The following is a 14,199-nucleotide window of genomic DNA, read 5'->3' as shown; positions in this document are numbered from 1 at the left end:
CAGAATATTACGTCTTCCCTCTAGCCCCTCAGCACTGTTTGTAATTCCTGTGCACAAGAAATGCATTAATGGTGAGAAACCTTACTGCCTTTGTGTTGATATGCAAGCAGTGAATTGGGTAACTACCCCCAACACACATCCAGAGCCTTGTATTCGTGAAACACTTGGCTGATCAGGAAACTGCAAATATTTTACCACCTTAGTTATGAAATCAGACTATCATTAAATTCTAAATGCACTTCAAGACAGACTTAAAATGACATTTGTCACATATTCTAGACTATGTGAGTTTCTTAGAATGTATAGTTTGAGAAATGCATCCACCACTTTTCAGCAGTTTGCAGACTTTTTACTGTATGTGTTGAAACCCACCATGTGTTTAATATATCTTGATGATATGAGTGTCTTTTCGAGGATGATAGACAAGAGCATCTGAGAAGCATATTACTGCATTTACAAATTGACAATTTAAGTTTAAAGTTGGCGTAGGGCTTTTTTCTAGTGTTTCAGGAGAAATATCAGGACCATATTATCAGTTATACTGGAGTAAAAACAGATCCGCGTTTCATGGAAGCTGTCAATAATTTCTTTCACCCAAAGATGTGAAAGAACTGCTGTCATTCCTTGGTCTCACTAATTTGTACAAGATTACACCACTGTCAAGATGCCTTTAACAAAATTACTGAAAAAAGGAATACCAATCAACTGGGCCACAGAATATCATTCAACAATGAATCAAATTCAAGATATTCTGACCAAATCACTTCTATCATTCATTCATATTTTGAAAAAAAACTGTTCTTTTATCCTGCAACGACAGTGATTATGCCATCGGTGACAGTGAAAAGAAATCAGGTGGTTACGCATCCCACCAGATCAATGAAGAAGAAATTAATTATAATACAGCTGAGGAAGAGTTGATGGGCTTCCTGTATAGTAGACATTTCACAGCAGTCACTGATTATACTGCCATACTATGGCTCTTAAATTTAAAAGACCCAAGTTGGTTGGCATGATGGACTTTAAGGATGAGCAGATACGAATATATGGTTCCCCACATGCCTAGAGAAATGCATCAACATACTGATTCCCTAAGCCACACTGATTCCCTAAGCAGAAAAGTTCGTGCATTACAAGGAGATGCGGTTCCTACCAGTGAGTTAATGGTAGCTCTCTCTTTCTATCCACAGGTGCAAAAGTAAAGAAAAATTAAAAATTTATGGCATATCCTCTTGATTTACTCCCCCCCCCTCCCCCCCCCCCCCCAAAAAAAAAAATCATTAAAGCATTAAAGATCTTAATGTCAAAACATTCAAGCAAATGCCTCACTTATGTACAGTTGTTTGCCTTAAGATTATTTTCTTTTTTCTTTACTTCATCAGCACAAAACGTTACCAGTATTGATCATTATATAAGACAGTTATGACCTGTATCAATAAATTTGAGTCATTTATATGTGTGTGCTTAATCAGAAGGCCATTCCCAACAGCTCAGTAACAATATCATTTCTCAGCTTCCACCTATAATGTAATTCCTTTATCTTACATGTTGGCAAATTTTTCATATCTTTGACATGAAAGCACAGCACATATTTGTTTTAGATAGTTTTGATAAACAGCATTCCAAAATGACTGAGTATCTTAACCGAATCAGAAGATCACAATACTTCAGCTAATCTTCTGAAAAAGAACAGAGTTTTAATTAATGTGACATAATTTAATCAGTAATATGAAAACACTGATTACTTTTCATACGCATGTTCTACAAAATACAATTCCAGATCCATATTCCTCAGATCTACGGATACTGATGGATATTTATTTCAGTAATATTATGGCCAATTTTGTTGTTTTGTGCGTCTACAGTTACCATCCTCACATCATATCGGATCAATCATATTTTAAATTTTATTTCAATGAACAAGGAATGGGCTTCCTGTTATATTAGGAATCACTACATTACACAGTAAATTTGCATCCAACATTAATTAAGAACTAATAAGGTTAAGAGTCATGTCGGCATTGTGATGTATAGTTTACTTTGAACGACAACCAAGGTTTGGTGGTTGAAGGTAGAGACAGTTTGAGTGTTTCATGGGCAGATGCTATGTGTGGATGTGTAACCGAGATCTTAAGAGTGGCAACACTGATTGTACCGATACGGGAATTGTCTGACAGTGTCAGTGCGTGTGTACAATTTCATTCTGCAGTGATAAAAAGATGCGTTTCACTATGCAAAGAATTTTATCACTGACCATATAATGAATCAAAACTCAAAACCTGAAAACCCAAGGACCTGCACCTTAACACAAGACAATGAAGCTAAATAGCAGAACATACGTATGCTACCCACAATGGTCATGGATTTAATGATTTACTCATTTATATTACAAATTGTTAAGGGAACAGTTCAAAGACCAACGAAAATTTGGTAGATCCCAAGCTCACAGAAGCCAGTCCACATTGCCCATCAAAGATTAGTGTAATATACCTGTATATGTAAAAACTTACTGTTTGCAATATTTTGGTGAATGACAAGTTATTAATTTCTGTTACCTAATGCTAATGAGTTTTCTTCAGATTGTATCCATAGTGATAAATGACACAAATTCTTGAAAGTGTAGTTTGAAATCTGGAATACATCATATTTGAGAAAAGACAGTCTGAAATGTAAGTACTAGTCACACAATTTCATTTATCAACAGACAGGTTATGGTGCCATTTATGAGTTATTTAACACTCCCAATATTAAGTTTGGGGTTGAAAGGGTGTTAAACTGACCAAGACCTATAGGAACCATAGGAAAAGAGACTGGGACTTGTACACAAATATAGGAAAGATCTAAACTCATACTCGTCTGAATTTACAACTGTGGTAAGAAATCCAGTGGATTAAAAATATTTGGCAGATAAAGTACTGTCTGCCTTCATGACATCACACTTAGACAGCTGTCGAATCAGCAGGAAATACACGAACAAAAATCCATTGCTGAACAAGAACCTCGAATGGCAATGTAAGGAGGTAAGAAGACTTTGTAAGAATGGAAGGATAATGGGAAAAATATCAGGAGAATCTTGCTATACAGTGTACAGTCTTGCTATTAAGCAAGCAAACAATCATCCTGGGAGGTATTGTGTGAGGAGGTAGAATGTACAGCTGTCAGGGCCAGACGTCACAAAATTCTCACAAGAAAACCAAAAAAATCCAGGAGGTACACTAATGGAGGAGGATGGGATGAATACAAGGGAAGCTCACAAGACACTGGATGTGCTCCTCATGCTTACTTCCCTCAATGCACTTTGATAATAATACAGGCAAAGATTCAGTCTCAGTGAAATACTGATTTACAGTAACCAGTGGGAGATCTGCAAATCTTCCAGAGAATGTGTTGACTTCAAAGAACTCCAATGGATAGTGGAAATGTTTCAGCCGTTCAAGTCACCAGGCCCAGGTGGAATTTCACTCTATTTAACAAGCAGGAATGAGATCAGTCAGACTCCTGTGCAGACTATTTAGAGTCAGTCTAGCTGCAGGAGTTGTTCCTAATGCTTGGAGGGCTGATTTGATTTGAACAGGGAGATAAAAACAATGACAGGTCTTGTCCCCTCTTGCCCACACCAAAACAGGATTTATTCTATGGTTTCACTCAATGTGATTCTAAGAAAGCCAACGAGTACCCTTGAAGAGTAGCAGGAGACCCTTTACTAGTCCCTTATTAGACACAATTTCTTCAGGACTTTGACCTCCATTGGAAGAGTGTGGGTGGTGCAGTTTCTTCTCTTCACCACACAGTCCACAGTTATAGGCTCATTTCTCTATACCCATCACACGTAGGTTTTTCTTGAAGTTCCCATTAGTCCTCCCATGGGTTTAACCTGTCTCCTGTTCAAGCTCAGAATTGCAGAACTTTTGTTAAAACATGGCATAATTAGCTTGCCACACCATGTTTTTGTTTTTGGTTCATAGTCCTGGCCCAGTTTCAAAGTTTTGACTTAATCAGCGCCTTAGTGACAGCTTATGGTGCAATAAATGGAGTCATCACTTCTTTCCTAGACAGAAGTTCCCGTTCCAGTTTGTTCACTGCCAATGACTCCTGTATGACCAGGGACCCACAGCAGATTCACCTCTCGACTTCCCCTTTTAGGCATTCTGGAATGATATTTGATCTTGTTGCAGGGGTTCATGAAGAGGCTTTAGAGGTACCCCTAGATACTTCACTATTGCCTCTACAGCTAGAGTTTGATTGTGAAGCTTAAGATTCCAACACATGCATTCCATGTGCTTCCTCATAAATTGTATTACAAAAGTTTTCTTTGAGCTGCCCTTTGGACACTGTTTCCTGCACCAGTTTTGCACAATGTTCAATGCACATTGTACCATTGTTCTAATAGTACTAGCAAATTTGCCAAGTATTACTATGACTAAGTCATCTCCATATTCTTGGCAAAAGTAGCCTCTTGTATTTAGCTCTTCAATGAGTTCAATCACCGCTAGGTTCCACAGTAGTGGGAACAAAACCCACCTTGTAGCCATCCTTAGGTTGTGCTGATCACAATTTTCTCATTCATCGTGGTGGCTTCCACTTTTCTTCTGTGCAACACAGTCTTAATCCACTTAAATATAGTTTTCAATCTAAAGCCAGGAAGAACTGACCACACCAATGACAAGGATATGAAACCAATCACTATGTCCTCCATTCTTCTGAAGAGGACTTGTTTGGAAAGTAGAAAGAACTTTCCACTTTAGAAAATTACTTTCTGCATCTTCCTGTATACTGAAGGGGCTTTTAGCAATACAATCCTTGAATCCACAGTTTGAGCTGCAGAAGACTATGGCATTAAAACCACTGTGTGTAGATGGATTAAGACCAGACTGAGTAGATGAAACATAGAAGCCACAATGACGCATGATCATTGCATGAGGTCTTAATCCCACTGTTGTGGAACCTGGTGGTGAATGAACTTATTAAAGGTACTGAGTTTTGCCAAGGATACACACATGACTTACTCATAATAATATATGCGAAATTTTCAAGTACCATTAGAACAATGGTACACTGCAGTCTGAACACTGCACGAAACTGGTGTAAGAAACAGGATCTAAAGGTCAGTCCCAGGAAAACTGTTCTTGTACTGCACACAAGGAAGCATATCTGGGCCATGCTCTCTACAATTCATCTGTTTGATGATATATTACCAGTAGATGGTGTAGCGAAGTATTTAAGGATAACCCTGGATGTGAAACTAACTTGGACCCCTCACATAAACAACATACAGTCTGTGTAGTAAGAGTGTGGTCATCATTATGCACAGGTGGTAAAAGATATCATCTTAGTTCTTTCACAGTCCAATAGCGGGAAAATGTGTCCTTTATGCAATGTCTATAATGCATTAATTTACTCTGAACTTTTAAGTGAGATACAGAGGAAGAGACATAAGTGCAGCTAACACGTCGCGTTTTGAGGCTGAGTTTGTAGCCACCCCAAAGGTCCGAAAATGAGTCATGCTGCAGCATCTAGATACACGGGGAAATTAAAGTCATTTATACAAAAGTGGGTAACACACTATAAATTGGTAATAATGTGGGTGACTTTGATAATCCTCTGCACTCATGTGTATTCTTGTGTATTTCAGTAAAGGATTCAAAGTAAACTAGTGCTTCATGGACACTGCATGAGGGATGAAAGTTCCCTCTAATGGGCTATGAAATAATTAATGCGACATCTTTTACCATCTGTGTGTAATGTCGACCACACTCTTACTTAACAGGTTGTAAATTCCAAGGCAAAATGTGCACTCATATATGCTGGAAGGACACATGGAAAAAACTGGGATCCAAGTCCTAGGGGCATGTACTAGATACACAACTCTGTGATAAGCCCTATAACAACTTATAGGGCTCCATTATAGTGGAATAAAGTAGAATAGAAAGTGGCTGCTAATGAGCTCAGGAAGTTGCAAAGATTGGTCTGCCTATCCGTAACAGGTGGAATTAACAGCACATCCACTTCTGCTATGGAGACCATCTGGGCATGTTCCCATTGCATCTTTGGGTAACAATGGAGGCAGAATCAGGGTCAACAGATTAGAAACAAGAAATCTCTAGGATATTCAGTCCCACACAAATATAATGAATGTTGTAAATATAGAACTCGGCTGCAGAAAAGCACACATTGTTTCTGTCCTCAAGTTGGGGAAATAATCTAAAGAGCCAAAGAATATTTGTAACATCTCACTTTTGTGCCACCTGTATAAAGTCTTTGAGAGAATCATACTGACTACGACTACATCAAGTTTGGATGGAAAGACCACTTCAGAGCAAGCTAGCTTTACACCAGGGATGTCAGACTCTGGCAAGGTCTTTAACCTTAGTCAACACATAAATGATGGGTGTGAGGAAAAAGTTAATGACAGGTACAGCTTTTATAGCCCTCTGTGCTGCATATGACACTGTGAATCATTAAAATGCTTATCTAAAAGCTATACGAGATAACAAAACTGACAAATGTAATCAGAGGTTCGCTCCAAAGTGGAAGATTCTATGTAGTTCTGCAAGGTTGGGAGAGTATTACGATCTCAACTGTTTCAAGCTGAATACAGGAAACACACACACACACATGTTAAAAAACAGAGGCGCTAAAGGGAAACTGAATACCATGTAGTGAGGGTTGGAAATTGAGCATTGTGACACCCCAAAATATCTGGGAACTACACTGGACTGCACTCTATGTTTTAGAAAACACTTTATAGGTTTGAAAGGAAAAATATGAAGAAAGAACATCTTGCAAAAGCTGACAGGGTCTACATGTGGAGGATATCCCAAACTTCTCAGATCAACTGGGGATTCTGTTTCCCTGTGTGAGAGTACGGAGTACCAGTTTGGGGAGCACCGGTCCATGCCAGGCATGATAACATGGACTTAAAACAAGTCAATCTGCATAGTTACACCAACCCCAGCCCTGAAGAACTGCCCCTTGGCCAGCACAGCACCCCAAACAATAACAAGCAGAGTGCCAGGAAAAGCAGAATGGGAGAAGCAGATTGAAAACCCTGAACAACTGATGTACAATTATACACCCACAGCACATCGCTTTGCTGGGAAAAGGTTTTTGCAGCAAAAGTTACCATTATCCATCAAAACAGATATTAGATGTATAATTCTGTGGCAAGAAAGTACTTCTAAGCAAGAGGGCTTCACCCAAAGGGAAGAAATTAACTGCAGTTATCACCAACCCTACACTACTTGGAGAACTCTTAACAGATTAAGAATAGGATTTTCAAGGTGCAGAACAAATTTAGTCTCATGGGAGTATGAGAAGACATTACATGCAGTTGTGGAAGAGACAAGACATCTAATCACCTATTCTGGAGTGAGAAAGTGGGACGTGGGACGTCTTCCTTCTGGTCATAGAATGCAAATAATTTGAGGAAATGCCGGCTGAATACACAATAGATTCCAGCTGCTTCAATACACATTTCAACATAATAACTGTAAGTAGGTATCAGTGGAAAAATGAACCACAATAGCGTTCAGGTAACATAGTCTGGTTTACTGACCAGTCGAAAACAGATGAAGGGTATGCAGGGTACAGCCTATACTAGTGAGGAAAGTCAAGCGACAGTGTTCCTGGTGTAGTTATTTGTTATTAGAGTGTGCGCAGAGGTGCTACAAGGATCATAACATTTACATTTATTCAGACTGCTAGCTGAAATCTTTATTAGCCCCTGGAATGAGATCAAAGATTGTCACGGAATGCCAGGAATTTCTCCATGAGGCTAGAAGAAATCAGCAGGGTAAACTAGCTGAGAATCCCTGGCCACTATGTAGCAAGGTGGATGAAACCACACCAATTTTAACCTTCCACTGTGAAGTACTGGAGGCCGTATGACAAAAATTATTTGGGTCAGTAATTCCAGATGAGATTGCGTCTAACAAATACCTAGTAAAGGTACTCCTATAATTCTTCAAGAACACTGACTGACATTACAAGAATGGCAGGGAGAGATACTCCACAACACAATAAACTTAGTGATAGTGTGAGTAACAGGGAGTTAATTCTGATGATGTTTTGTGTCTCTGATCACATCAAATCACTTCCCCATGAGGATTTCTAGTACTTACATGCTTAATTAATTAATGGCCAAGTTTCAGTGGTTTTGATACAATAACACAGACTGCAGTGGAGTCATCAAATCAGTTGAAAGTCAGATCAGTACAGTGTATAAGGTTGATTATTATGAATTCAAACTGCATGATGAACCTTTTAGTTTGAGAAGTAAAAGTTAAGCCAGACTTTCTGTTGGCAGCAGTGTGATGGTCAGTTGCATCGACATGTCTGTCTCGTGTGTCATTCATGTTTGAGTAAGAGGTCGAGTTTCAATTTTACATTGCTAGATGATATCTTAACACCTCAGATCAAATTTACCCAATGGATTAACGATGATGGACAATGTGCCGGGCAGCGTGGATGTGATTTTTAGGTGGTTTCCCAACCTGACTTGTTGCATGCCAGGCTGGTACCCATGCCCTACCTCAGTTTCACGACTTGCAAACAGTTCAAAAAAGTTTACAGACTTTCACATGAAATAACACTAAATGCTGACAGATGGGATACATAAATTCCATCATGGTTGCGGAGGGGGACTAGGTGGCAACAGGAAAGACATCCTACCATCCTCTACCACCAAAAATGCTGAATCCTGATTAACATGCCAATCCTGTCAAGACATGGGGTAAGGAAGGAGGGTTGTCATCTCAGCAAAAGCCATCCATTTTCATTGTTCAAACTGTCTTATGACTGAAATATTATTACATTTTATGACACCTGTGAGCAAGAAAGAAAATAACAAGGTAGTTGTCTTCTGTTGGTTTAAAATTCAAGTGGAAAAAAAGTTATAAAAAAGAAGTATAGATAACTTACAATATAATGGTCAATAATTTCTTATAAAATAGCCACACAGAAATTCACATATGCATTTTGTCCATCATTGCTTTCCATTTACAGATAAAAGTTTTCAGGCTTTTAGGCTGCATTAAATTACTCTTCACTAAAATACTTGCTGCTTCAATCCCTCGGCAACAATCTTTTACAGGACAGTTCATTCACTCATTTTAGGTGTCCTCTGGTGGCTCACCACTGTTGAAAAACAATGGCGTATTTTCTTATGAAAATGCTGTTTTCCCAAGTTTTTTCAGAGAAATGGAGTATTTGTGCAAAAATCTTACACTGCTATTGGTGGACCATTGTCATTGGGTACATGCTAAAAGAAGTGTGGGAACTTTATCAAATTACTGAGTGTGTTTCCTGATAGTCATTTACGTTCCTCGCATGCTATGGCTACATTTTTACTTCCTTTTGTGGCAGGTAGCCATGAAGTCCACAAGCCTGTAGCCATCATCATCTCTATCAGTCATTAGCTCATTCTTCTACGTTTCAACTGCCACACAGAGTTTCCTTTTACAAGTATTACTTTTTTTAGCTAGAACTCTCATGTTATTAAAATCTATAACTTTGTCATGTTCACCTTGGTGCTCCAGTGCTGCAGATTATACCCTTTGTCGTAAATGTGTGTGGCATTCATGCTCTTTAACATATTACTTTATTGTGTTCCCAGTCTTGCCAGTATATTCTTTGTCACAACCACATATCACTTCAATTTCTGCAGTGTAGAGTCAATCAATCTCAATCACATCCATTCTAGATAGAAAAAAAGTCTAATTTTGTGTTGACTGAAAAAACGTGATCCTTATGCCATTCTTCCGAACGATTTTTCCTACATAGTTGATTACTCTAGTGATAAATGGTAACAGAATTTGAGTTAGGTTCCTCATTCACCTTGTTTGCATTATTATTATTGACTTCGTCTGAAGGCTCTATTAATGTAAAAATCATTGTATCCATTAACCAACAATTTTTTCCTGAAGAAATCTTGCTTTGATCAGTCTTCTATAGATCAACACATCTCGGAGCAGGAGGTCAGCCTCACTATCTCCAAGGGGAATGTTATTTAGGAAACTGTGTAATTTATATAGCTCTTCTTTGCGTGATCATACAACAAATATGTCATCACATACTGCACTGGTTCCAAATTTTTCTTGGACCTTTACCCTTGAACGAGATCATATAGAGATCAATGCCCTCATGAGTTCAGTACCTCAGGGAAGTTTAGATTTTTTGAACATCCCTATTTTTAAAACTACACGGAAATGCATATTTCATTAAAGTTCAACAAATGAAATATTTTTCTAGGCATTATATTAAGCCAAGAAATAATGAATGTCAGTAACATTTTTGCTAATATTTATTTTTCACAATCTTCTTCAGATTCAGTTTGGTGTCGGCCAATGCACATTGTAAATCATCTTCCAAATTCAATTGGTTCCTCACTTTTGTTTTCATTGCCACCCCATTTGCAAATCTGCTTTCAACTCTGTAAGGTGTGGCAAACGGAATCAGGCTTTTTCTTATAATAAAGAATACTCATCACTAATCTTTCACCAAAATGTTGCTAGTTCTGTTTAAGATAAATCTATTTTCAGTGCGTTGTCTTCACTAAAAAATTCTGCTTTGGCTTGAACTTTACTTTCTGAAAATATTCCTTCATTAATGGAAAACAGTCTTAAATCCCAGTCTTGTTTATTCTCCATTTCAGGAAAGTTGATGCTGATAGAATTTTTTACTGATGATAAGTGCTGACTTATTCCATGTGTCAATAACCGTTTTTCTCTATTCGCATTGTACATCTCTATCAGTTCTTGGAGAAGCAAAATATTGAACTTCAACTGTGAATTGCTAAAGCTCAAAGCTGTGAGGAAAACTGGCAGTGTCATCTTGTGCTGTCAAAATAGTCACCATATTTCAAGGAAATCTGAGGTTATATATATATTTATTTCTACAATGATATCTCAAAGATATGCCACTTTGGAAATAAATATATTATCTGTTATTTTGGTATGTTATGTCTATCTCCTTTTCCACCTTTACCATTTCTAGGAAAAAAAAAACTATTTCTTGTCAAAGCTTGAGCACTCTATGCAACATCTTGCCATGTGATAGCCATCACACTTCTGTGAGGAAGAAGTGAACATCAAATTCATTTCCTACCTCTTTCCACAATTCTTTGTGTTTGTTGCAGTACCTCAGATGCAGTTTACAATCTTTGCTGCCTAAGTGAGTACATTCAACAAATTAGGAGGAAGTGCTTTCACTGCCAGAGCATAGCAATGTATAATGCAGTGGCTGAAGGTTGCATTTGGAGCAACTCTTTTCACCAATGTGTGCAATCCAGAGCAAACGCACAACATGGAAGGTGTTCCATGAGTACAAACACCTACCAATGCAATGCTGTAAATTAACAATTTCTCAGCTACTAGTTGGCTCTGGAATAGGAAAACTTCCGCTCACCTTCCTTTGTTTCTCATCTAACAATCTGTGTAGTGAAATCGGAGGCAACAATTGTGCATTCACTTCACGTGTCCGATGATTTACTAGCATTTGGCAAGAAAATGACTGACTAACAAAAGAAGAACGATGAGCAAGCTGGTATCTCGGTGGAGCCAGCAATGGATATGCTGCTCTAAGGAAGTGGTGAGCTGCAGCTAACTGTCATCACTGACAGTGTGTAAATTTCAAACAGTGTCATAAATACATCCGCTGTAACCTCTGCCATGTCTATCATGTGTTAACAATCAAATTTAAAAATGTTAGAATTAGTGCTTATCTAAAACTTACGAGTCTAATTAGGTAGTGAATACTGAACCCTTTCTGTTTTTATCCCTAAAATTCTATTTTACCTCTCAAGGTGTAATTACCCCAAGCTCGGAAACACTGACATTGTGGAACCAGCATAGTTTTAGTTCTGCATTAGTTAATGCCAGTTCCTGGGAATGCTCCCAAAAATGTCAGCTTCTACTGACAACAAAAGTGACCACACAGCATTATCATCAGGATGCTCAAATATTTATTGTTTATATTCAAAACAACTTAACCACGTGCAGATTTTGACCAGTTCACATATATTTATAGCAATTTTGCCTCCGACAAACTACATAGCATCTATTACTGGGATGTCTTTAAAAAAGGCACATTGAAACTCACCAGAATGTCATTTCTGGATATCTTCACTGTGTGTACTCCTTACAACAAATTTTTGAAATCCTTCACAACATTTATAATGAATGTTCGGAATCCCTCAAGAAAGTGTTCATTTTCCCAACCAGATGTTTCAGTTTCTGTGATAAACGACAAACTAAAAAGTACACTGGAAAGTTAACCCTGAACATCCCTCTTTGTCTACCTATGGGAGACCATATATTCTGGGAAAAACAGATATTTGGGGCATCAGAAATTTACGCTTTCTAACCTATGGTATAATACATTTCTTAATTTTTCCCTATGACCTTGTCTGTCAGATCAGAACAACTGTTTCCAGAACCTGAATACTGCAAGTTCAGATGCGACCCACCATTTTTGTAAAGGATTTTTAAAATCACGCATTAAGAAATTTTGGCTTCATGGCTACCTGCCATCAAGCAAGTAAATGTTATCAGGAAGCCACCTCAGTGGCAAGAAAACAATGATATTATAATAATGTATCCTCCTTCCTATTTCCTTATCAGTTATCAGTATTTACCATTAGCAGCTTCAAAACTTTTTTATCCAAAAACTGCACTACTCTGAAAAAGTGAGAAGAAACAGTCTTTTGTGTGTGAACATACACTTTCTTTTGACATGTCCATTTGTCTGTCAACCCTGAAGAAGATCCCACACGAGAGATCAAAACATCAAGTATTTAATAATTTTGGAGAGCAATATGATAAGTCCAACAGTTCACAAGATTTTCCTATCAGTCACAGAGGTCACAAAATCCTGTTTTCCTTTTGTCTCTCCCACATAAACATAAGCGTCATCTGTCACTGAAATGCGATTTTAACATATGCCTTTTTACACTACTTCGTTGTGTAAATAACATTCCACAGTGAGTACAACTGAATTGTTTCCCATTGTGTTCTAAAATGTGCCTAGTCAGAGAGGATTTTTGTGCAAAATTCCGCTTACACATATCACATGTGTAAATTACATTTTCATTCTGATATTTATGCTTATACATGTGCCTATTGAAAGCAAATCTATGTTTGAATTCTTTATTACACACAGAGCAAATGAAGCTTTCTCCACCTACATTATCATCATGTTTCATTTCTATATGGTACTTCAATTGGTGTTTAGATGTAAAAGCTGAACTGCAGTGTTCACACTGAAACTTAATTTTCACTGCAGAGTGTACCTTCCTCTTATGTTCATTGAGTTGATAACGTTCTCTGAACTTTGCGTAACACAAGTCACATTCATGTTTCCTTTCTGAGTGAACCATTTTGTGACTCCTTAGTCTTGCATGATTGTGAAACATGGCTCCACAGACATCACACATCCAAGACTTCTCCTTTGCGTGAGTGGCTTTATGATTCTCCAACTGATACTCTGATACAGAACCCTGACCGCAGATGTCACAGCGATATGGCCACTGATTTGTATGTGTCAGTGCATGTGTTCTGAAAGAAGATTCACTGGTAAGGCGTAGACCACAAATGCTACACTTTACGTATGTCTTTTGAACATATGTTTTAATATGCTTTTTCAAAGATCTCACAGTACTATACTCCTTCACACAAAAGAAGCATTTAATTTTTTTTTTCACTGTCTCACTGCAAAGGTATATGCAAACACAACGATGACTGAGAATTTGAAAATACCCAGTCAATACCACTGAGCACTTAGGACACTTGACACATGATGACTCTTCAAATGGACCCAAGCATTGGGGTTCTAGTGCAGTGTTGGAGTCATTGCTTGTCTGACTTGATTTTGAGAGAGGATCTCTCCGAATAGGCTCAGAACATTTTAGTTCGTGAGCAAGACTGTCTTCACTGTTTGTTTCTATGGGTCTCAAGGAAGAGGGTACACTTGCGTTACACATAACTGAGTGTGGAGCATCTAGTTGCTTCACGGCGGAACGTTGTGGTGCTGCATTACCTGTAAGACAAAGATTATTATTACAACATAGGTTCACTGTCCTAGTAATACAGTGCTTCACATATAATTTGAGACAAGAATCTGTGCAGCCTATACATAATACATTTATACGATTATGCAAACAGTGTGTGTAAGCAACGAAGGAGACATGAACAAAGCAGGCTGGGA

At 38.1% G+C, this 14,199-nt stretch overlaps 1 protein-coding gene across 9 annotated transcripts in view; it reads right to left on the bottom strand.

Moving 5' to 3' along the window:
• The window catches only part of LOC126456778 (zinc finger protein OZF-like), a 181,276-nt gene that overhangs the window by 47,905 nt on the left and 119,172 nt on the right, over positions 1-14,199 (bottom strand). For 8 of the 9 annotated variants that reach the window (XM_050092557.1, XM_050092556.1, XM_050092554.1 and 5 more), the window contains one exon: positions 8,890-14,031. The exons of the other annotated variant lie outside the window; for it this stretch is intronic. In XM_050092557.1, the coding sequence (XP_049948514.1) occupies positions 12,905-14,031 (1,127 nt within the window). In that variant the 3' untranslated portion in view covers positions 8,890-12,904. Of the gene's footprint in view, positions 1-8,889; positions 14,032-14,199 lie in introns of those variants that run through there. 9 annotated transcript variants of the gene reach the window in all.

Source organism: Schistocerca serialis, chromosome 2 (assembly GCF_023864345.2).
Source record: "Schistocerca serialis cubense isolate TAMUIC-IGC-003099 chromosome 2, iqSchSeri2.2, whole genome shotgun sequence".
In the NCBI taxonomy this organism is placed as follows: Eukaryota; Metazoa; Arthropoda; class Insecta; order Orthoptera; family Acrididae; genus Schistocerca; species Schistocerca serialis.
This window is presented reverse-complemented; position numbering and strand designations above follow the sequence as displayed.